General features: G+C 45.2%; 1 protein-coding gene across 2 annotated transcripts in view; it reads right to left on the bottom strand.

Moving 5' to 3' along the window:
- Positions 1 to 2,688, bottom strand: part of SLC27A6 (solute carrier family 27 member 6) — a 43,815-nt gene extending 41,127 nt beyond the window's left edge. The window contains exon 1 of one of the 2 annotated variants that reach the window (XM_083576861.1): positions 1,791 to 2,688. In XM_083576861.1, coding sequence (XP_083432987.1) covers positions 1,791 to 2,271 — 481 coding nt within the window. In that variant the 5' untranslated portion in view covers positions 2,272 to 2,688. The remainder of the gene's footprint in view (positions 1 to 1,790) is intronic. The other variant, XM_083576862.1, reaches the window with a different exon arrangement.
- Between the last annotated feature and the right edge of the window lie 21,350 nt (positions 2,689 to 24,038).

Raw genomic sequence — 24,038 nt, 5'->3', positions numbered from 1 at the left:
AAGGCTTTACGCTATCAAACCATTTTCTATGCTCATAGACCTTTCTACTCTAAGAAGTATTCAAATACAGAATCACTGATCTGTATGCAGCCTGAATTGGTATCACAGGAACAAACTCGGAGAAGCTAAGATCCATTCCCCCCACACCAATATTTGAGGGGGCAGGACTCTTGCAAAGTTGACAGACATTGCCATTCATATGGCATGCATACAGCATGTCATGCGATTGATTATGTGGGGCGGAGCTTAACCCCCGCCCCACCCCAATATTTTATTCAAGTGGGCATCCCTGGTTGACATAACCACCCCCCCTTCTAGATACTCTAGAATGAACGTGGGTGTAGCCAGGATTTTTGTTAGGGGTGGCAGAACCGATGTAATTGGTCAGTTAATTAATGAGAAGGAATAAACTACAGGGCACGTTGAGGAGGAAGAATGAAGTGTGCTAGGATAAAGGGGCGGGCAATGTGCAAATATCAGGTGCAGCGTTAGAAACAGATATGAAAGCTAGGAACAAAATGGCGCCTTAAACTTAGGTTATGGGCACAACAACGGAATGTCTAGGTGCACTTTTTTAAAGAACAAGAATACAAAGCTGAAAATGAATGAACCACAGCTAAAATATTTTGTTCATTTTTCACATGGTCGATCCCACCCTCCTAATATTCTTCAAAGGGTCTCTTTGTTTTTTTAATTTTATTTTGACAACGTAATAATCATAAATAAGAATAAAAGGTGCACACCACCACCAAGGCCATTCTTAACTCCCGCCCCGCCCCACCCCAATATTTTATTCAAGTGGGCATCCCTGGTTGACATAACCACCCCCCTTCTAGATTCTCTAGAATGAACGTGGGTGTAGCCAGGATTTTTGTTAGGGGTGGCAGAACCGATGTGATTGGTCAGTTAATTAATGAGAAGGAATGAACTATAGGGCACGTTGAGGAGGGAGAATGAAGTGCACTAGGATAAAGGGGCGGGCAATATGCAAATATCAGGTGCAGCTTTAGAAACAGATATGAAAGCTAGGAGCTAAATGGCGCCTTAAACTTAGGTTATGGGAGCAACAATGGAATGTCTAGGCGCACTTTTTTAAAGAACAAGAATACAAAGCTGAAAATGAATGAACCGCAGCTAAAATATTTTGTTCATTTTTCACATGGTCGATCCCACCCTCCTAATATTCTTCAGAGGGTCTCTTATTTTTGTTTTTAATTTTTTAATTTCATTTCGACAATGTAATAATCATAAATAAGAATAAAATGTGCACACCACCACCAAGGCCATTCCATTGTAACTATCCAACCTCCCCAAATTTCAACACCTCTTGTGATGTTTTGACCCCTTTCCATTTTAACAGTACAAATTCTACAGACACCCTCCATATCTCCTCAAAATCATTTCTCCTGCATATTCCCCATCTCACCTTAATGGCACATGTTAATTTATCATTAATAGCTATATTCCACACCACTTTATACCGTCCTTCCATTTTATATCTTACTTGCCCCTTCCACTTCCTGGCTATAATGATTCATGCAGCTGTTGATAAATTTGTGAGGAAGTCCTTCACGGCCTGTGAACAGAGGGTGACTTCTCCAGTCTTCAGAGAGCAGCTGGAAGTGGGGAGGCAGAAAAAGCTCCTCCTCTCCTTCCACTCTGCAGTTTTAATCAGAAATCTCAGGGGCAGTGCTGCTCCCAGAAACTGCTCTCGCTAAGGAAATTCCCTGTCGCCAAAGGCGCCTAGAACAACGGGGGAGTTTCGAACACGGATCGGGCGCGTACTTTACCTGCTCCCACCACCAGCATCTTGGGCGCGCAGCTGGCGATGCAGTGCAGGAGGGACCTGGCGCGCACGTTGCAGTTGAGGAAAGCCACCACGCAGCCCAGCTTGGCCAGCCCAAACCAGGCGTGGATGAAGTCGGGCTCGTTGCTCATGAGCAGAGCCACGGTGTCGCCCCTGGCCAGCGCCCCTTCCTCGAGGAAAAGGCGCGCCACCCGGTTGCTCCTCCGGTCCACCTCCCGGTAGGTGTGCACCTGCTCCTCGTAGATGAGGAAGGGCTTGTCGGGCTGCCGGCGGGCCAGCGCCCCGAAGCGCTCCAGCGCGGTGGAAACGCTGCCGCGCAGCCTGTAGACCTCGACCCTCAAGCCATAGCGCGCCACTTTCAGCAAGTACTTCAGGTCGGCCCAGAAGTAGGGGAAGAAGAGCTTCTGGAGGAAGTGCAAGGAGACCAGACCGGCCGCCACTGCCGTCGCCCAAGAGGGAAACATGAGCTCGGCGGCCGGGGCAAAAAACAACGACGGCGGCGCGCGGTTTGGGAAGTCTTTTTTCGGGAGACCAAACAGGCGGACAAACAAGCGCACGCCGCCCGCCTCCGCCCGGCCAAGGGAGCGGGGAGGAGCCAGTCACCCGAGGCGCCCGGGCAGCCTCGTAAAGGAGCCGGGAGCGGCGGGAGGGCGCTCGAAGGAGATGAAGACGCAGCGGCTCTCCTCTTGAAGGGGCTTCGGGCCCCGCACCTGCGCCTGCCCCTGAGGAAGCGGAGGGTCCTCGTTCCCTCAGCGGACTTGAGCGAGCGGCAGCGACTTCCCCCGGCAGTCCCAGCAAAGCGCCGCCGGCGAAGGCGTGGAGAGGCTGTTGCGCGCGCGACTCCGTCGTCGTCTTCCCCTTCACTACCTCAGCCCTTGCATAAGGCGTCGACTCCGCCCCTTCGCCCGAGGCGGCGGAAAAAGCGAGCGGACCACTGCCCGCCTCTCGCCTCACGATACGGCGGGAGCAGAGGTGCCAACTTGCGCGCCTGCGTAGCAGCGAAGGTCCCTTCGCTCCCCCCCATAAAGTATCTGAGGGGACCGCCGTCCCCCAAAGTTCATGAGCATTGCCGTTCCAATGGTGTGCGCCATCAGTGATGTGGGGCGGGGCTTACCTGGCCCCCAATATTTTATTCCAGTTGGTACCCCTGCCTGTGCACATACGGTCACCCCTCCACCATGCCATGCCCCCCATCTGTTCATGCCACTGTTGCCACCATCGCCCTGCGGGACCCCGCTGCTTGTTAGGATATAGTTCCATTCCACCTTTAGACCAGGCATGTGGAGTTGTTGTATGTCACATGTCTGTTTACTTCCAACGCAGTCTGCTGGGAACTTCCCTTGTATATAGCTTTTGCTATACTGTTTTTTGCTTGGACACGAAGGGAAGCAGACATGTTTTTCCTTTGTTCCTAATGCTGAAAAAAGGTAAAGGGACCCCTGGCCGTTAGGTGCAGTTCTGGCCGACTCTGGGGTTGTGGCGCTCATCTCACTTTATTGGCCGAGGGAGCTGGCGTACAGCTTCCGGGTCATGTGGCCAGCATGACTAAGCCGCTTCTGGCGAACCACAGCAGCGCATGGAAACACCATTTACCTTCCCGCCGGAGTGGTACCTATTTATCTACTTGCACTTTGACGTGCTTTTGAACTGCTAGTTTGGCAGGAGCAGGGACCGAGTAACAGGAGCTCACCCCGTCACGGGGATTCAAACCACCGACCTTCTGATTGGCAAGTCCTAGGCTCTGTGGTCCTAGGCTCTCTGGCGAACCCACAGCGCCACCCAACGCTTGTAAATATGCTTACATATGCCTCTGTCCGCCACTTCCGTTGTGAAGAGTTATTCACTCTGCTGATTAGAGCATGCTCAGTTTCTGAAGGCTTCTGAGACTTGAGTTGCTGATTGATGCTGTTCCGAGAACCGAAGTTTGCCCGGATGCCGGCCGGTGGCTGGAGCCAGCTGGGGCCTGCCAAATGCCACCGTCTCCCTGGACACATCCCAACACTGCTCACCTCCCTGCCCCCCCATACAACCTCACCGCTCACTGCCGCTACCCACACCGGTCCACTGCTGCCACACGACCCTGACGCTCGCCTCCCTGACGCATCTGCCAGACCACGTGGCTCTGCCTTACCTTCACCAGCTGAGATCTTTCTCTGCCTGCTCTGTCACCGAGGAGTGCTGTGGCGAGACCTGGCAGGCCGCTGCCGCCTCCCACCACGAGGACTACCAAGCCACTGCCACCACATTGCGCAAGGCCTGCCACGCCGCCAGCCTGCTTGCTAGGCTGCCAACACCGACGCACTTCTGGAAGCCGGCGCTCCTCCTGTCCACCGCCTGGTAGGTGTGAACCTGCCCTTTGCTGATGCTTTTGGCCCAGCTTCACAAAGCGCTCTAGTATGGCATGAATCCTGCCCCGTGGCCTGTAGACCTCCACGGTCAAGCCATGGCACATCACTTTCAGCAAGTACTTCAGGTCAGCCCAGAAGTAAGGGAGGAAGAGCTGCTGAACCACCCTTACCTTCACTGGCTGACCTCTTTCTCCACCTGGCGGGTCCGGCATTCCTGCCGCCACCTCCTGCCGTGGCGAGTCCTGCCAGGCCGCTGGCAGTGCTGTGAAGCTTGACAGGCTGCTGGCAGGCCTACTAGGCCGACAATAAGCAACCTAGCAGGCCAGACAGCAGCCTGGCAGTCCTTGTGGCACCACTGGCGGCCTGGCATGCCTCGGAAGCAGCATTTCGGATGGAGGCTCTTGTGGGAATGTTCAGGAGAGGATATATTGTTTAATTATAACCTTTCCAACTTGTGTAAACAAGTTCACAGTTTAGCAGAGTAACATTCTCCTTTTTAAACTCACAGCGGATGCATTTGCTCAGGCTCACTAAAGCCTCTATAATAACTGTTCTGGTATTTTCCCCTTGTTCCCTCATAAAAGATAAGACACGACACAGACGTCTATAAAAGTATAAAAAGAGTTTACTCACATTCTGTTCACAGTCGGATCCCAGAAGGCAGACTTAGCTTAGAAAAGTAACATACACCTGGAAACTATCCCATAAAGAGACAGTCCCTTTGTCCTCTCTTGGCTGGAGGCCAAGAGAGCATCTTTGACTAAGCAGATGTTACTTCTTCGATGCATGTAGTCAAAAAGAGAGAGATGGCTGCCCTGCCCTGTGCTTTTGTTGTTACCTGCACAGGTGAGGCCACACCCTCTAGTCACATGCAGAGGAAGTCTGTCCCAGCCTAGAAGGAAACAGGAAGTTTACCTGCTGGCTGGACAAACATTCCTCCCCATGTGTAAACATGTTCACACTAGTAATGTTGTACTTGATTGCTCTTTTGTTTCACATCCTACATCTAGGATACTAGGCCCTCAGTATTGGGGGGGACTGAGCACCCCGCTACAAAATATTGAGGAGACAGAAGACACCTCCGCTCATAGGAGTTTGTGCCCCTGGTTGAGAGGGAGAGGGACTGGTCCAAATTCACCCACTGAACTTCAGGGCTGAGCAGAGATTTGAACCCTGGTCTCCCAAGTCCTTGTCTGACCACTACACTGCACTGGCTCTTCACATATGAACAACAATAAAAAGTAACACATTCCAGGCTAAACTACGTTTCTAGTGTAACTTGCGAAATTTCCTTGCTCCTTTCACAAATGTGGTGGTGGTTCCACTCCATAATATCATGTGGGATAAAAGACACAAAGACAAAAAAGGGGCCTGTGTAAGCCCTGTAAAAGTAAAGGTAAAGGGACCCCTGACCATTAGGTCCAGTCGTGGCCGACTCTGGAGTTGCGGCGCTCATCTCGCTTTATTGGCTGAGGGAGCCGGCATACAGCTTCCAGGTCATGTGGCCAGCATGACTAAGCCACTTCTGGCGAGCCAGAGCAGTGCACGGAAGCGCCGTTTACCTTCCTGCCAGAGCGGTACCTATTTATCTACTTGCACTTTGACGTGCTTTCGAACTGCTAGGTTGTCACCCTGAGGGGGTGACAAAAGGCACACCACGGGGGCGGCACTTACCACGGGGCCTGGCCTGCAGTGCGCCCATCTCTCCTGGGAGTGAGGCAGTGGGTTGGGGCCCTGAGCTGCCCGAAACGGCAACGTGGGGCTTTCGTCCGCCAGGCGGACACCGTGGGTGGATTGCCACGGCGCCCCCCTGGGCAGATCGCCCTGCCTCTGTGGGCGGCTTGCCCCGCCCCCGGCGCTCTGTGTGCCAGAGCGGCTAGCTACGCCCCTGCCTAGGCATCACAAAAGTATCACTTGTGAATAGATTCTTTTTTAAATTTCCGATTTACAGTCCGTCTTTGAGTAAGATCACTGCATTGCCGCTTTCATGCTACGTTTTCCCTGAAGAAGTCCAGTACAATGTGTGAATTGATCATAAGTTACATATTTTTCCACCCTCCAGGCAGAAATGAAAAGCAGCGAATTGGGTAATGAAATTAAGCGCTTTGGTAAGTTCATTGAATAACAAGGGAGCAGCCCAGGGTAGTTGAGTGGAACTTGAAAAAACAGCTAATTCATACAAAACCTCTTATATATGCAGGTCTGGGAGCTGCTGGATACATTGTCACACACTGCAGTTTAAAATGGTTGGTTGTGATGATGCATGTGATTTTTTGTGAATATTTATTATACCATCTGACTATCATCAGATAAATTACCCATTTATCTGATAAAACAGGCTGACCTTCTGTTGCATATTGGACAGGTTCCAATATAATGTTTTACAGTTAGATCATTCATAGATAGCATATAGGACAGTGTTTCAATATTGCCATATTTTCTTGAAAGCAACTGTAATTAAATTCCATTCCACTTCTCTATAAGTAAGTTAGTTTAAGATCCACATGACAATTATATGTGTATCAGCGGGTCTGATAATTATTGCAAGAATAACTTGTTACAGTTTTTCTAAAAAGTTCACTTACCTTTTGAAGATAACTTTAAATGGCATGGTGGTTTGTACTTTATATTGTTTGCAGTTTGTTCTGCAAAATGTAGGTTCATAGCACTTTTTTATTTTTTTTAGGCGGGGAGATAATGACACGTTATGAAAATGCATCTTGGTCAAGTGTTGAATATAAATATTATTTCCCTCCTTAAATAATTCAATTTCATGCAAGTCATGCTGCAAACATATACTATTTTTCAGCTGCCTGTTTTGAGGTGTATAGAAGGCGTCTGATTATTGAGCAGTCAGGGGCCTCACACTTGAAAAATCCTTTTATCCTCTTCTTATTGTTTAAGCTTCAGATGAAAGAGGGCTCAGAAACAATTAAGCAGATTTTGTTTGTCCATTCAGAACACGTCTTGCATTGTGTAATCGTGTCCCAGTTCTTTGAACTTAGGAAGTATAAATGATAAGGATTGCTTTTTTTGTAGATTATAGTTTTATCTGTAATTCAAAGCCTTAAATGAATATATAAGAAAGTTAAAAATGTTAGATGTTTGTGAAGGTAGCAACATTGCTACCTGTTGACACTGCTGTTTATAGAGCTGGCATTTGTTTGGTTCTGAACTAACTAAGGGTAGAAACATCAGGTTTCAAAATGCTTATAAAAGGTATAGAGAAAATTAATAATAGGTCACAATGAACCATGGGAGCAGAGATTAAATCAATGGGTACCAATGGGATAATTTTTCCTACAGTTAATAGCTGGAGGGGGGGGGATTCCATGACCTGCAGGAAGGTTGTGATGAAAATCATCATCCAACAATTATTACTATTATTTCGTAAAACATGACATAGTTTCTAATAAAGCATTTAGGGTCACAAATAAGAGAAATTTCATTTCCGCCACATCAATATGACTTAAATGTAGTCAGCAACATGAACAGGATGGTCACCTCAGCAATTGTGCAGTGCCTGAACCCATGATAAAATAAACAGTCGCAACATCACAGTTCACAGATGCAAGTGTATATATTTTTCCTACACAGAAATTATCACTATGCAGGAAAAGTATTATGGGGAAAGTGGTCAGAATCAAAACAAAAGTTTACACAAATATGAAATGGGGTGGGGGTGGGATCAGATAATGGCTTTAACTTTTCATTTTTGATTTGCATAAGTTCAAATCTAAAAACGAAAGTTACATTAACAAGAAGGTAAAATGTGATGAATTTAATGTGAATAATGTTAAATATCAAAAAATGTATTTCTAATGTTCCAATATCCAACCACAGGTTTAACAGAGAAAACATTTCAGTTGGTAGAATCATAAATGTACATTTTTGCAAGTTCAATTTTGAAAATCTTATATTCCTCCCCCCTATTCAGTTCATATTAGTTTTAGAAGTGGCATTTTGATTCAAGTACTTCCTGACTTCATTAAACCCAAGGCTGCAATCCTAACCAAACGTTTTCAGGATAAAGTTCCATTGAACTCAGTGGGACTTAACCTCTGAGTATACATGCTTAGGATGGTTCTGTAAGTTATGTTCAGGGGCAGGACAAGTCTGTGTTTTCTTATGCTGAGGGGGAGATAATGCCACTACGAAGCCAATGGCTAACTCTTTTGCCAGTTGCCATGTTTTCTGGCCCCCATCCTTCATGAACTTTCCTCTACACTGAAGAAGGCGAAGAGGCACCACCTAAGAAAACATCACCCCTCATTTCAGGCCATAGAATATTATTTTACACAACATCTCAGACACAGAGAGCCCTGGCACCTCTGTCTTCACTGCCTTGACGCTAGAGCCCCTTAAGAAACAGATCCTTGGCGGGGATGGGGTTAACAGGAGATCCAGAGCAGGCAGGCCACAGGAGGCCCCAGCATGCTGCTGAGACAACAGCTCTCCTTGGGTGAGTTACTGCCAGTCTTTGCCACAGAGATCTGTCCAGGGTTCTGAAAGATCTTGCCCCTTGCAACCCTGCACTTTCATCTTGACTGCTGAATGTGACCCTTGCTCCAGCCCAGCATCCCTTAGCTTCCCTGAGCCAAGCTCGGACAGGACACCAAGGACTCATTGGAAAGAGTTAGGGCACAGAGCAGCAGACAGGCACCAGACTCATATTTCAGCCCGTTGCCAGTCATAGATGTCAGGAGTTGCAGGGGGAACACTAGCCAGGCAGAATGGTTGATATTTTGCAAGAGGGGTTCCTAGATTTGAATCCAGGGCCTGGTATAGCTCCCTCTCAACTCAGGCACACCTAAGCCAATTCAGAAAGACCAAATGCCAACCAGTTCTTTTGGCCCACCATTCCCTTTCCCTTTCAGTTCTTCGCTGTAGTTTAATAAAACTGTTTTTTAATATTGGGTAATAGTGTTTTGATAGTAACATTGGGTTTTAATTGTTGTAACCTGCCCTTGGATCTTAGGGTGAAGATCAGGCAATGAATGAATGAAATATTTGCCCTTAACTTGGGTTTTCTAATCTACCTGGTATCCTCCAGATTATGCTGAACTGCAGCTCTTATCGTCCCTGACCATTGCCCATGCTAGGTGGTACTTATGGAAGTTGTAGTCCAACACACTGAATACCCCTGTCTGAGCTGAAGAATACACTTCAGATAAGAATATAGGTAAACAGAGACTGTGGGTGCATTTGGGTTAGCCAGGAGCTCTTTGGGCACATTGGAAACACAGGAAACTGCCTTATGCTGAGTCAGCCTCTTGGTCTATCTAGTTCTCACTGGTGCCAACTCCAGGGGGCCCGGGCACCCACTGCCATCACGCACTGCCCACCATTGCCACCAAGTTGGTGGCTGTGATTGCCTCCTATGGGACTGAGTTCTGTACTTTAATCTGTGCTGAATCTTCCAACATTCAGTTTCATTGGAAGTTCTAATCTTATGAGAAAGAACAGATCTTGGATTGGCAACTCATACCAGATCAGGGCCGGATTCCTCCTACTGTCTGTACCCTATTGCTTAGGAAAATCCTTGTTGTTTCCTCATCTTGTTTGCCAGACAGAGAAATTCACAAACAGCTGTGGGTTTGCTAAACTTCCATATAGGCTCTATTTGTTTGACACATTTTTGTAGTTTCTGGATCTGGGTGGATGAGAATTTTATCTGCTGGTATCTTTTAATTCTTGCTTCATCACAAGGGAATGAGAGGCAACAAAGATAACATAAACAATAGGCCTAGTGTATGCAATTATGAGGGATCAGCGTTACATTATGAATAAACAGCTACATTTTTGTTTTCCAAAGGATCTTTCCTGCCAAAGAATTTGACTTGGATTTGGTATAACAACTGTGTTTATATTCTACGTAAATTGTCATGGTCCACGGTATCTTTTATGGCAAGAGTAATTAAGGCTGGATTCCTGTCAAGTGAAAAATCCTGGGTACAACAACCAAAGTTTTGAAAAATGGACACAAACCCTTAAGCACTAAAAATGCATTTATTTGTTTTTGTAGCTGTTTTTTTTTATTTCACAATGTGTTTTATGCATAGGAACTCCTAGTCCAGCTTCCCTACGATGGTTGCTGTTTCCCAGAGCCAGGAAGGAATTTCCCTGCTTTGCAGGTTTTGCCTTCCCCGTAGCAGCTGTCACAACTTTGGCGGTTTTAGGCCTTTAGGTATTCTTTAGTCCATCAACGGAATAGAGGGGGAGCGTGGTTACGCACCCCTCATGCGGTGATGTTAGCAGGACCCATTAGAGGGGTTTTGACAGGGAGTCACTAGCCATGAGTGTTCAGTGTATGGTCAAACTCACAGAACTGAACTCAATTTCATTGATCTGTATGGGACAATGACAATAAATATAAAGATAACGTATCGAGTGGGGGGCCAGCTGTGTAAGCGTCCATTTTGCAGTGCCCCCCATATTTCCTGCCTTGCTTCTGCTCAGCCTCGGTCCCCAATTGGGGGCTGAGAGGGACACCTGCCTAATGCCTAAAGATGCACACCAAACTACAATAGAATTAAACTGAAGTTGGGGAGAAGGGAGCGTCTCTTCCAACCACTGGCTCTTGATACAATGGAACGGGTGATCAAACTAGGTCATACTGAGAGCAGACCTACTGAAATCAATCGATTCAGGCCTGGTAATTTCTATGAGTCTACTCTGTGTCTGGAGAACATTGCATATTATCCAAGCAGCAAAACTTTGTCTATTGTGGCCAGTGATGAGGGATGTTGAGAGCTGTACTCCAGAAACATCTGGAGGGTTGCAGGTTTCCCACCTAAGGGTCAAGGCTTTTCCTTCAAAATGAAGAAGGGCAGGCGCTGGCCAGAGGCAAAAATGCCAACCCACAGAAGCAGCCCTTCCACTGATAGTCATTATTGTTATGTAGTCTGGCATCCGTTTGGCAGAACATCCTAGGATGCACTAGGGGGTTTCCCTTATTGCAGCCTGCCCTAGTGAGCCCCACTTGTGAAGGAACAATTTGGAGCTCACTTTGAAGCCATGCCCTTCTCTGCCCCACATATATGGCATTAGATGTGGGGCTAGTAGGCATGGTTTGGAGAAGATGGCCTTGAGCACTAAATTGGGGCATTATGGATCTTTTTCAGTTTTCCATTTTAGCCTTCTTGGGTCCCAATCGGGCAAAAGGTGTGAGATTTATAGCCTCAAACTGGGTATTACATCTTTTAAGATATTTTATAAATATGAAAGTTAATCACTGATGGCCAACATGGTCAACCATTTTTCCAGGGTCATAGGCTATAAAAATAAAACCTTGTTTCTTCACTTAATTTTTTTAACCCTTGGCCCATTGCCTAATATTTCCATAGAAGCTTACAGTCCTTTATCTAGTCCATTGAGATAGTATACTAAGAGCAGCTTTTTTTCAGCCAGAACTCACTCCAGAGCTCAGTTCTGGCACCTCTCAGGTGGGTGCCATTGCCATTACTGTATAAGAAAACAAGGGAGGCATTTATGAGTTCCGGCACCTCTTTTTCTAGAAAAATAGCACTGACTAAAAGTATTTTCATTATTTGTAAAAGCCAGTTAGAGTAACTTAAGCTTAAAATGCAGCAAGGTCATTTTTAATATTGTGTGTGTGTGTGTGTGTGTGTGTGTGTGTGTGTGTGTGTGTACACACACTAGAGACAGGGAATGAATGAATGAATGAATCTTTATTTGCATCAGCCATCGGCCATAGCAATAAAACAACAATACAATATACAAAGAATAGAAATAAAAAGTCAATTATATAAAATACATTTTAGGGTTTTGAATCAGGGAATGTTTTATGAATGTTTTATGAATGAATCTTTATTTGCATCAGCCATCGGCCATAGCAATAAAACAACAATACAATATACAAAGAATAGAAATGAAAAGTCAATTATATAAAATACATTTTAGGGTTTTGAATCAGGGAATGTTTTCACCCAGTGTGCATTACCCCCAATTCAGTGAAGTTGTCACCGGCACATGTGCAACGGCTTTCTCAAATGTGCACACCTCAGCTTAACAGTGGGTTACATTTTCAAACCTGCCAACCTAGCAGTTCAAAAGCACGTCAACGTGCAGGTAGATAAATAGGTACCGCTTTGGCGGGAAGGTAAACAGCGTTTCCGTGCGCTGCTCTGGTTTGCCAGAAGTGGCTTAGTCATGCTGGCCACATGACCCGGAAGCTGTACGCCGGCTCCCTTGGCCAATAAAGCGAGATGAGCGCCGCAACCCCAGAGTCGTCCGTGACTGGACCTAATGGTCAGCGGTCCCTTTACCTTTTACATTTTCACTGGATTGCAGCTAATGTTATGTGTACTTGGCTTCAAACACCAGCAGTAAACAGCAATGTGTACACTGTGTCAGATGTCTGGACTTAGACAAGTTTTTTGAGGGGAAAGCTCAACAACTCTGGGGCTTGTCTAACAAAAAACTCAACATTTTTGGAGTGTCCTGGTTTTTGCTTTTTGAAATGTGGCAACCCTAACAATGAGCAACTGTTCCCTGAAGCTCAAAAGCTTCCCTTCTCTTTGATCAACAACAAGTTTTCAATTATACAGCCCATGTTTCACTTTGTAGTAAGAGTGGGTCTTTTTTTAAATATCTAATTTCAAAATAAAAATGAAGTTTTTAAATACTGCCACCCTGTGGTGGTTGGGAAACTTAACACAACTTTCAGTTCAAGTTCCACAGTATGCCATATTTATTCCAAACTTTCAGAGCAGTTCCTAATTAGGAGTGATTCTGTCTTGCTGATGTCAGCACATTTTACATTTTTTGGCTCAAAGAATCCACACCTGTGTACAATAAAAACTACAACGGATTCTTTATAAACTTGCCCAACTTGCTTGCAACCACCCAGGCCTTTTGCTCCCACAAAAGTTTCAAAGATGCCATTTCATAATATTGCATTTCTACTTAAAAGCCTGTTTCCGAATGTATTAGCAATTGTTCTGTCACCAATTACCTTTTGTATCCATCTTTAATCGAAATAGTCCATCCCAATATTCTCTTAAATATTATATTCATAAAGATAGGTGCTGTTTACTTCTTAAGCAGAGGCAGGGAACCTCAGACCCAAGGACTGGATGTGGCCTTCAAGACATGCCCCCTGCAGGGCATGTCCGCCTCTCCAGGGCTCACACATCCTATCACCAAACAACACCTATGGACCCTGCTCTGTGCCCTCTTAGTGCTTTTGCCTGGCTGGAATGCTTTCTTAGTTTGTGCATGGTTGCATGGAAAATACTGAGGGTATCAGTGGGGCAGGTGGGCCAGAAACCTCTTACTTTTCCATGGCTCAAATGTAGCCAATTGTTGAAAACTAAGGATCACAAAGGTCCGTATAGTTAAAGCTATGGTTTTCCCAGTAGTGATGTATGGAAGTGAGAGCTGGAAGATCTTGGTTTTCCCAGTAGTAATGTATGGAGGTGAGAAGGCTGATCACCGAAGAATTGATGCTTTTGAATTATGGTGCTGGAGGAGACTCTTGAGAGTCCCATGAACTGCAAGAAGATCAAACCTCTCCATTCTGAAGGAAATCAGCCCTGAATGCTCACTGGAAGGACAGATCGTGAAGCTGAGGCTCCAATACTCTGGCCACCTCATGAGAAGAGAAGACTCCCTGGAAAAGACCCTGATGCTGGGGAAGATGGAGGGCACAAAGAGGAGGGGACGACAGAGGACGAGATGGTTGGACAGTGTCCTCAAACCTACCAGCATGAGTTTGACCCAACTGTGGGAGACAGTGGAAGACAGGAGTGCCTGGTGTGCTCTGGTCCAAAGGGTCACAAAGAGTCGGACATGACTAAACGGCTAAACAACAACAACAAGGATCACATCTGTTCTTCTGCCATTTTTTGCCTCTGGCCACATCCACTTTTGCACCTGACCTGGCATGTGTCCCCCAGATGGTTGCCATAAGGGAATGTGGGTCCGGGCCTGAAAAAGGCTTCCATCCTTAGTTTATTAACAATCTGAATGCACCTCTGTCCAGCCATTCCAACAAATGGTCTTCTGTTTTCCTATGTAAGGTCTGGCTTTAGTTGCTTAGGGATAACCACTCTTATGTTGCTCTGTGTAGCCATAAACGCAGTGGAAAAGGAGACCATTTATAAGGAGATACTGTGCCGCCCTAATGAGAAGATTAGGAACACCTGTATTCCCTTCCTCCCCTCCAACCTGGCTTCTATATATGACACCGTACCATAAATGGGCTTGTATGTCTCTGTGTAAATCTAGAATATGTTAACGCACGCCTTTCCTTCTCCATTTCCTTGACTGCTGTGCTGAGTCTGCTAATGTATTTGCCAATTAGCTCACTTGCACTGGCAGGGTTGTGTGATAAGGGCCATGCTGAGAGAGACCACCCAGGTATTTCACTGGCTGCTGAACAGCTCTCCATCTGGCCAGCTGGTAATAGCTTTCCATCACTACTAACCTGCGCCGGATTCAAGCATATTACTCAAAGCAGCTTTTGCTTTAGATGTCAACATTATTCTAAGGTATTCACTACTCTATAGAGAAACCTTAATGAGAAATTCCCCCTTAAACATGTTGCTTTAAGCTTTGTAATGAACTTTGCTCTCCCCACTTTATTGCCAATGAGCCCAGCCATTATGCACCAGATCAGTGACCTTTAACCTTTAATTTTTACAATAGCAGATATAGACTTTATCCCTGATCCTGGTGTGGACTTTGGTATTATGGTGCCCTGAACGAGGACAAAGTTTGGTGCCCTAAATATTTATTTTGTGCACTCTCCCCTCTTACCTTCCATTCTGTGCATCCTCTTAAATGAACCACGTCTTAGTTGTGGCAACTCAGTCATCCGTCTGACTGGGCCTATCTTTGAGCAGACACCTGTACCCCTCAGCTCAGCACCCTATGCAGAAGAATCACCTGTACTGGCCTAAATCTGGTGCTGCCTGATCCAAATATTGTTGCATACAGATCTACTCAACAGATAGCTGAAGCCAGTGTTGACAGCGCAACCTATCCAGGGATGATGAGGGGAAGTTTGTGGTATCCTTTTCCTCCCAAGGAGATGATAAATATAGATGGAGTGGACCAGTTCTGTATTCACAATCCTGATGCAACACTGGCAAAGTCCAGCAAAAATAATAATACTTCAGATAGGGTTTTTAAGTGTTCAAAGTGCTTCACAAGTATTATGTTGTAATCACTGCACCAATAGGTTGGGTTATATTTGAGCTCAGATTTATTTTCTGTGCACTCATCCAGGATTCAAAGGTCTACAATTTATTAATGCAGATGCACATTCGTTCAGATACCAGTGCGCTATCACAGTTTTAATGCTGGAATACTAGAGTATCGTTCAAGTGTGTTTCTAAAGTGGTTTGCCACTAGAGGGCATTGATGTGTTAAAATAAAATAAAAAATGGCATGGTAATGAATATGAAAAAGCCCAATCTGCTTTATTAAGTGTTGCAGATTTCTGCATCTAGAACTCAAATTAACAAATGCAAGGGAATGCAAGCTTTGGCAGCATTTTTTGGGGGGGGGGGGTTATGGATTGCATAATAAAATAAACAACAAAGAATCTTTGGGAATTGTGATGACGACCCTTAATTTTATTGTAGCATGTACATTCCTAGACTTTGTCAGACGGAGAGTTCTGTCTGGTGAAGGTTCGTAAAGTCCACCGCACCATCATGGGTCAGTAGCTTTCACTGTCAAATATAAATCAATCCCCTCTGCACTACATCTCTTTTTGAGCTGCTTTTAATCTAACAAGTATGTGAGTATGTGGATACCTCTCCAAGAATTTGCATGCATTCTAGTAATGCTTACTGCCATTTATTGCCACACTGGATCAGGCAGTCCCTGAGTGACCCTCACAAAGTTGCTTAGCTAATCCAAAAGGGTAGTTCCCTGAACTTCAGGAACAAAGCTTTCCAGTGGATGTTGAGCGGAAAGCTTGCTCAGAAACCCAATCAAACTGGCACAATCAGACTGGATAACATTTCCGGCCATGTCACCTTTGGCCAATTCAGGCATTGTTCAGTTTCCTTCATCCCATGGCTGGGCAGCATTTTCGTCATGGCTCTTTGGTGTTTGCTTGAGGCTGGAACATTAGCACCCATAAAACAGCTTCAAAAAATGCCAAACTCCTTTGCCTAACTTGCCATTTATTTATCTATCTATCAAGGTGTTAAAACGAATATCAAAACCCACAAATACCTGAGCCTTAAAGTTAATATTGCAGATGCTAATTGAGAGGCAAAACGATCAGTTGTAACATTTCAAAGCATTTTTAGTGAGAGGTCAATCACTGGCGGATGAACATGGGGGTGGGTGAAGCTGTCCACCCCGGGTGTCATCCTGGGGGGGGGGGAAAGTGCCATCGTGGCTGCCCCCCGGGACACGCACCACTTGCCGTGCACCCCTGGGACATGCGCCACGCCCTGCACCATGCCCCCGTGATATGCACCACGGCCCCGTGACATGCACCAGCCACATCCCCGCCTGTTTGCTGCTCCGCCATGTCGCTCCGCCATGGAGGTCAAGTAATATTCCGTGGAATAGTTGTGGGTATCCATCTGTTTTGGGAGACAATGGAAACGTGTGCTTTTGGGACTAAAGTCAAACCACTGGAGAGATACAGCACCTGGCTGTAGAGACTGATATGGGAGAGGCATTGTCACGGTCCGGTCTACGGGCGATCGAAGTCCCGGCTGAGGACGTCGGGACCGGGGGCAAGATGGCAGGGTGGGAGCAGGAACAAGAGTCCAGAAGTCAGGGGTCCGAGGGTCAGGAAGCAAGGAGTCGCGAAGTCAAGAGTCCGAGGATCAAGAAGCAGGGAGTCAAGAAGCCAAGATCTGAGGATCAGGAAGCAAGAAATCAAGAAGCCAAACACAGCAAGGCAGTAAGCGTGTTGCTGTGGCAAAGAGCCAAAGGGAAATGCTGACCTTATATCCCTTCCTGTCTCTTGCCGCCAGGTGCAGTGAGTCACCAAGCGGCCTCACCTGTGTGGCCGTGCCTTGCCTCTCCAGAACAAACTTAGGAAGGCCCCAGTCCTGCGAAGCCCTACTGGTCACAGGGCCTGGCTCCTGCACGCACTCCTGACAGGCATGCTTTATTGCAGCTGGAGCAGATGACGGTGTCTGGTTTTGCTGCCACAGATGCACCACGGCCTTCCTTCTCTCTGTGCTGCTCCCAGCAGTAGCAGGCTCCATGTCCTTAATGCCGGTCTCAAACCAATTAGGGATCTGCTGTTCTCTTTTGTCAAAAGCTTGCATCTTTGATGTGGTTCCACCTTGGTTCAACGCTATCTCTGGGGCAGTTCAGTAACCAAAGAACCATTGTGGGCAATGTTCTCCATGCTGCTAAAAGGCAGATAGAGCCAATGAACCTGGAAGTTCCACTGCTGAGGGCAGACAGTTTCATACAGTGATCCAACCCATACCTGGAGATAATATGTCAAGGGGATTGCAAGGCTGTGTAGGCCAGTCCCATTCTCGCTTTCGACGCTCTGATTATGGACCTCCCTTGCATGGGGCAGCTCTTTTCACATTCCTCAGCATACACACAGAGCCCATTCATATACACACAACACATGGCAGCAGCTGAACTAACCTGTGCTCCCATGTTATTTCAGTGATTAGAGGATGTTCATCTGAGCCCTCCCCACTTTTGTTAGTGGTGGGAGAGTTTTTCCACACAGCCAAATATCAATAGAATATGCACTGTTCTGCTAAGTGTACTGATCTAATGTTTCCAAGAACCAACTGCTAAAGATGTCGCTTAGACCTTTCTGAAAGGAGCACCAGTATTTGCCAATGGTTCTTAGGGTTGTTCGTAGTGGTGGGCTGTGTGTGTGTGTGTGTGTGTGTGTGTTTAAACAATCAAACACTATATAAACTATATGGTATAATTAAAGTTTCCAGAAAACTTTGGTGTTCACCCGGTATCAAATATGCCACCCAACACTTGGATAATGAAACCAGTAATTTAGTGTCAGTAAAGGTGAAGGTAAAGGGACCCCTGACCATTAGGTCCAGTTCGTGGCCGACTCTGGGGTTGTGGCGCTTATCTCGCTTTATTGGCCGAGAGAACCAGCGTACAACTTCCGGGTCATGTGGCCAGCATGACTAAGCCGCTTCTGGTGAACCAGAGCAGCACACGGAAACGCCGCTTACCTTCCCGCTGGAGTGGTACCTATTTATCTACTTGCACTTTGACGTGCTTTTGAACTGCTAGGTTGGCAGGAGCAGGGACTGAGCAATGGGAGCTCACCCCGTCATGGGGATTCGAACTGCTGACCTTCTGATCGGCAAGTCCTAGGCTCTGTGGTTTAACCCACAGCACCACCCGCACCCCTCTTTAGTGCCCAGTATGTGTTGGCAATTTGACATCATTTGGCAGCAATGTCACAGCTTGACAAGGCATCATAGTGTGATGAGGCTGTGGTGCAGGGGAACCAATAACTAAAAAAACACAAAACATGATGGGGATTACTAGGTGCTGATGCAGGAGACTTTATGTGTGTGAGAGAGACAAGTTTGACTAGGTGTTGGTTGATTTCTCATCAAAAAGAAAAAAAAAAACCAAAATAGTTGCAATGGATACATTTCTGCATTTTTAAAAACTAGCAGCTTTGATTCTGACTCTTTTTGAGCATGCTATAATCGTATTTTGAAGTTTCCCCCTGTTATAGATATGCAGGTTACATTATAGTTTTAAATGAAAACAGATAGATTCTGTTTTTGTTTTTTTTAAGGGAAAAATCACCAGGATTTTAGGCTTTTCGAAGTCTCCAGAGTTATGAGACACAGGAATTGTCCACCCTGCCAATTTGCTTGGATTCTGTGTTGAAAAGCTAGCCTTTCTGTCTGGGTTGTCTTCTTGATGAAGCCTAGTTATAAAAGCAAATAAACGAAAATGCTTTAAGTCTTTTGCCATCTAACATTTTCCTTTCTGTGCGTTTCTGCTGGGTGTGATGATGAGGAGAGAAACATGCAGAGGCTGATGTACATAAAGCAGGTTCTTGTGGCGTAATTCTCTCCTGGAATGTATGATAAATATTTTTCCCAATGGCCTACCTTAAGACAAATGATCTATGCGGTTGGATGACATAATTTCTGTAATGGGATGGGATGGGGGCAAAGAAATGGAAAATATGACTGCGGCTGCCAACGCATAATGAATACCCTTTTGAAAATGCGAGGTAAAACAAGCTTGATTTGCAGTCACTAATGATGACTGCAAATGATCATCTTATAGACCTTGCAGTTTCTGTCTTTCTCTCGTATTGAGAAATCTCACGCACGTTATTGAATTTATATTCTGCCTTTCGTCTGTCATGACACTCAAGGCAGAATACATAGGGTTCCCAGGTGGTTTCTCATCCAGTCACTGACTGACCCAGATCCACTTAGATTAAGCAAGGGGGGCACATCAGGTATCCTCAGACCACGCCCTGGGACCACATGCTGTTACTCTCAGCACAGAGGTGTCCATAAACAAAAGTGACTTTATCAGCAGCGGCCCCCCAGATGTGTGCACCCTCCCTTGAAAAGAACGAGGCTCCACATTGGGCACAGAATATATTCCGATGAGCGCACAAAGTACTTTCATTTTCCACTTTAAAACTCAGTATTAATTTGTTCAGTATTGTATGATCCAATTCAAATTTCTGAATTTGGCCCACATGGATGGTAGCATGTTCTGAGGTCTGGTTTTGTTTCAATCCCATTATTTATTGTCTTTTTTAAAGCAGTTTTGCTTTCATGTTAACTCAGAGCAGCTAAAATAAGATTTCCAGGTTTTTTCTCTGGGCCTCTGCTCAGGATCACACCTGCTTAGTTTTATCAGTTTCACTGTATCCTGTGCTTCTAGAACATTCACTAGACTGCTCTTAAATCATAATCATAATCATCATAGACAGTCTCTAACTTGTTCCACCAGCTCAATACAGTGGTACCTTGGGTTACATACGCTTCAGGTTACAGACTTCGCTAACTCAGAAATATTACCTTGGTAATATTTGCTTCAGGATGAGAACAGAAATCGTGCTCCGGCGGCAGGGCGGCAGCGGGAGGCCCCATTAGCTAAAGTGGTGCTTCAGGTTAAGAACAGTTTCAGGTTAAGAACGGACCTCCGGAACGAATTAAGTTCTTAACCTGTAGTATTTTTTTGTACAACAGAACCGGCAGCTCCCTGCCCTGGTCTCCTGTCCCTGTGCATTCACCACACCCTCCCTAAATCTGCTTTGGAGGTTGAGGGAAAGCCCATAACAGATTTAGGGGGCATGGGAGGAAGAGAGCGGTGAGTTCTTTTGCTCAAGCAGAAATCCTTGCACTGATGGAACAAGTTAGTTGGATTCCACTCAATATTATTTATTCACTTATTTAACTTGTTAGTTGCTTGCTGCCCAAAAGGTCTCCAAGCAACCTGCAACAAATTGAAAACATAAACATAAGTAAAAAATGTTATATATGCAGTTCAGGAAAAAAAAATCACAAAGCATAAATACAACTATACAAGCAGTTGGTGTAGTCAACCGTTTATCACAGTGAGCAACAAATCAATTCACAGCTCCTTTCCGTGGATTGTTTAGAGCCCAGTCCTGCTCCAGTTTAAGACAGTCTTTGTTGCGTTTTTGCTTTTATCCAGAATAAAGTTCACTTTCCCCGACCTCAAATTATTCTGATGTAGTTTGGTTTTCCCTTTCTGGGACATAGTCTAAATCAAATAGCTGTATGGTTCTCTGCCTAATTTAAATTCATCACTTTGAAAATAACATCACTACCTTATGTAATTCTGGATACAAAGGGAGATTTGTATTTCTTAGACGTGTCCTATACAGAAATGGTCTTTTGCTGCCACCATAGAGAAGTTATATTGTAGATGAAGCACCTATGCCATCACCCAGTCCTCCAGAAATCCCTCCATGAGAGTTATCTCCATCAAAAAGAGATGGGAAGGTGGGTGGGAATTGCACGAGCAGATCCATAGGGCCACATAATGGATTGTTTTAATTCCTTAGCAGGTGCAAAGGTTAGTGCAACCCAGTACATGTGCTGAAGTCATACTGACTTAGCCATTGATGGAAATGCAGAAGGAGGGGAGGGACCAGAATAGAGGCTCAGGCAACCACACCCAAAATATTTATGTTCCAGGCCAAGCTTAACAGCACTTGCTTAATGATTTTTAAAATCACAGTCCTACCAGACCTGCAACTGCAGAGGAGAAAGGAGAGGGGAATAGCTGTTCATGCTTTGAACAATGATACACACATGTCCACAGTATGGTGTCTTAACCTCTAGCTGAATATCTTTCTCCTAATTGCCATTTTCCAGCTACATAGTCAAGAATTATCCACACATGCAGACAGAATTGTCTCGCTTAGAAAAACATACTTTTCAGAGGTTCTCTGATTTGGATTTAAAAAAACACACCAAAAAAACAAGTCTGCATTACATTCCAGTGTAAACAAAACCCCAGATGTTTTAGCACATGGATGTGAAGTAAAAACTTTCTATTCTTTATTTACACATTCTAGAAAATATTTTACCAAGAAAAAGTGGCGAATGTTGACTTTTCACCACTTAGGCCCCAGTTGGAACAACATCCTGTATGCCACAATGTCAACATTCCTTGTAAAGTTTTCTTCACATAAATCTTTGGGGACAAACACCTGACACTTCTCCTTTTCGGTCAACAATGGCGATTACCTTTTAAAGCACAATGGCGAAGTGAGCCCAAGAACAAAATAGCTTTTCTTATTCATTCTTTCCCCAATGTTATTTCACCTGGGGGGAAAAAAATCTCAGCCTGGCCTCAATTTCTCCTGTTAAAATCCTTTCCCACTGTCTGTGAGTGTATGGAATTTGATAGGAAATGTTACTTTGTCAGATTGCGGTCTGTAGTCCATTTGCTTCAGAGGAGGTCTGCTGAAGTGAAGGATCCTATTAGTCTCAGAAATGTCCTGTGCTCAAAAAGTGAGACTTCGGGGCAACGGTAGCAATGGCTGACCTACTTCTGTCTTAATAGAAGCTCTACACCTTAAACACGTACATTGCATCCTGAAAGACCTACACTGGCTCCCAGTACGTTTCCGAGCACAATTCAAAGTGTTGGTGCTGACCTTTAAAGCCCTAAATGGCCTCAGCCCTTTATACCTGAAGAAGCATCTCCTCCCCCATCATTCAGCCCGGACACTGAGATCCAGCTCCCAGGGCCTTCTGGCAGTTCCCTCACAGTGAGAAGTGAGGTTACAGGGAACCCGGCAGAGGGCCTTCTCGGTAGTGGTGCCCGCCCTGTGGAATGCTCTCCCATCAGTTGTCAAGGAAATAAACAACTATCTGACTTTTAGAAGACATCTGAAAGCAGCCCTGTTTAGGGAAGTTTTAAATGTTTGATCTTTTATCGTGCTTTTAATATTCTGTTGGGAGTTGCCCAGAGTGGATTGCCTTCTTGTCATTTTGAAAAGTTGCCAAGGAATTGGCAAAGGAAATGGCGGGGCAGCTGATGCCCATCATCATGGCAAAGGTATGGGACAGCTGGGGAAACCTGTGGCCCTCCAGATGTTGCCAAGCTACATATAATTCCCAACAGCCCCAGCAAGCATTGCCATGGACAGGGATTATGGGAGTTGTAGTTCAACAACATTTGGAGGGCCAGAGGTTCCCCACACCTGGTATAGTATCTGAGTTGGAGAATGTTCCTTAGAGGTAGGAGAGGTTAAGGCTAAAATCATGTACATACAAACATAAACTTCATTGAATGTGGAAGGACTTACTTCTGAGTAGACACATAGGATTTCACTGTAAAATTAAAAAAGTTGTTCCCAAACATGGAAAAAATGGTGGTTGCAGGATTAAAAATGTGCTACAGAAAAATGCATCTATTCACAGGTTGACACCAGACACACAGGAAGATTAAATGTGATGGTAAATCCACCTTTTTACTTAAACAATGGAATAATTTATACAACCTCATTCAAAGCTCATACAAGTGCATGGCAAACTGTGTTTCTGTCTTTCACCCAGGCACAGCAGCGTTAGAAAAGAAGCTCAAGTATTTTAAATGAAAACTGATCCATTTAAGTAGATCATATTGAACTTTACTGACAAGGTTTTGCTTAATTTGGGGGGGAAATACAACAGGGAACAGAACAAAGAATAAAACCAGAGTAAAAGGAACTGTGAATAAGTGACAAATTAGAGGGGGGAAATTCAATCGACGCTTTATGCTTTTGGAATACTTTTATGAAAATGAAGTGCTATAACACATCATCAAAAAGCTTTGGAATGTTAGAGAAGTATGTCAAGGTAGGTCAGGATAGGTTAACTGTGTCCTCATTGTTTTAAGTGCTGCACTTTTGCTTTAGCTAAGTATAAAGTTTGTGTACACACCATACATTGAAAGCACATTATTTCCCACAAAAAATCTGGGAACTGTAGTTTATCACTAACAGAGCTGCTAAAGCCCAGCACCCTTAGAAACTACATTTCCAAGAATAGTTTTTTTGGGGGAAAATGGGAAATAATGTGCTTTTAATATATGGCATGTATGCAACCCATGTAACTGTTTGATTAGTGCTCTAAAACCAGACATCTCTGGCTCAAAATTCAGTCTTCAGGGCTCCCTCTTGGTCTACTTGCTGCCTGCTAAGGTTCTTTTTGCTCACATGAGTCCTTGCCAAACAGACATGGAAGATTAAGAAAGCCAGGAGGGAAGAAGGATGTGAAAAACGAAAAACAGCGAGAAAATGGGGAATGAGAGAGAAAAGAATGTGTTAATGATGGAGGAAATGAGTGGGAAAGTTGTCCTGACAAGGCTTACCCCAAATGACACACAGTCTCTGCTGGTGGAGAGGGGAGTTGCATGAGAAGTCTGGAAAAACC

Source organism: Podarcis filfolensis, assembly GCF_964270895.1.
Source record: "Podarcis filfolensis genome assembly, chromosome: 11".
Classification (NCBI taxonomy): Eukaryota; Metazoa; Chordata; class Lepidosauria; order Squamata; family Lacertidae; genus Podarcis; species Podarcis filfolensis.
Note: the sequence above shows the minus strand (reverse complement) of the source record. Positions and strands in the feature narration are given on the sequence as shown.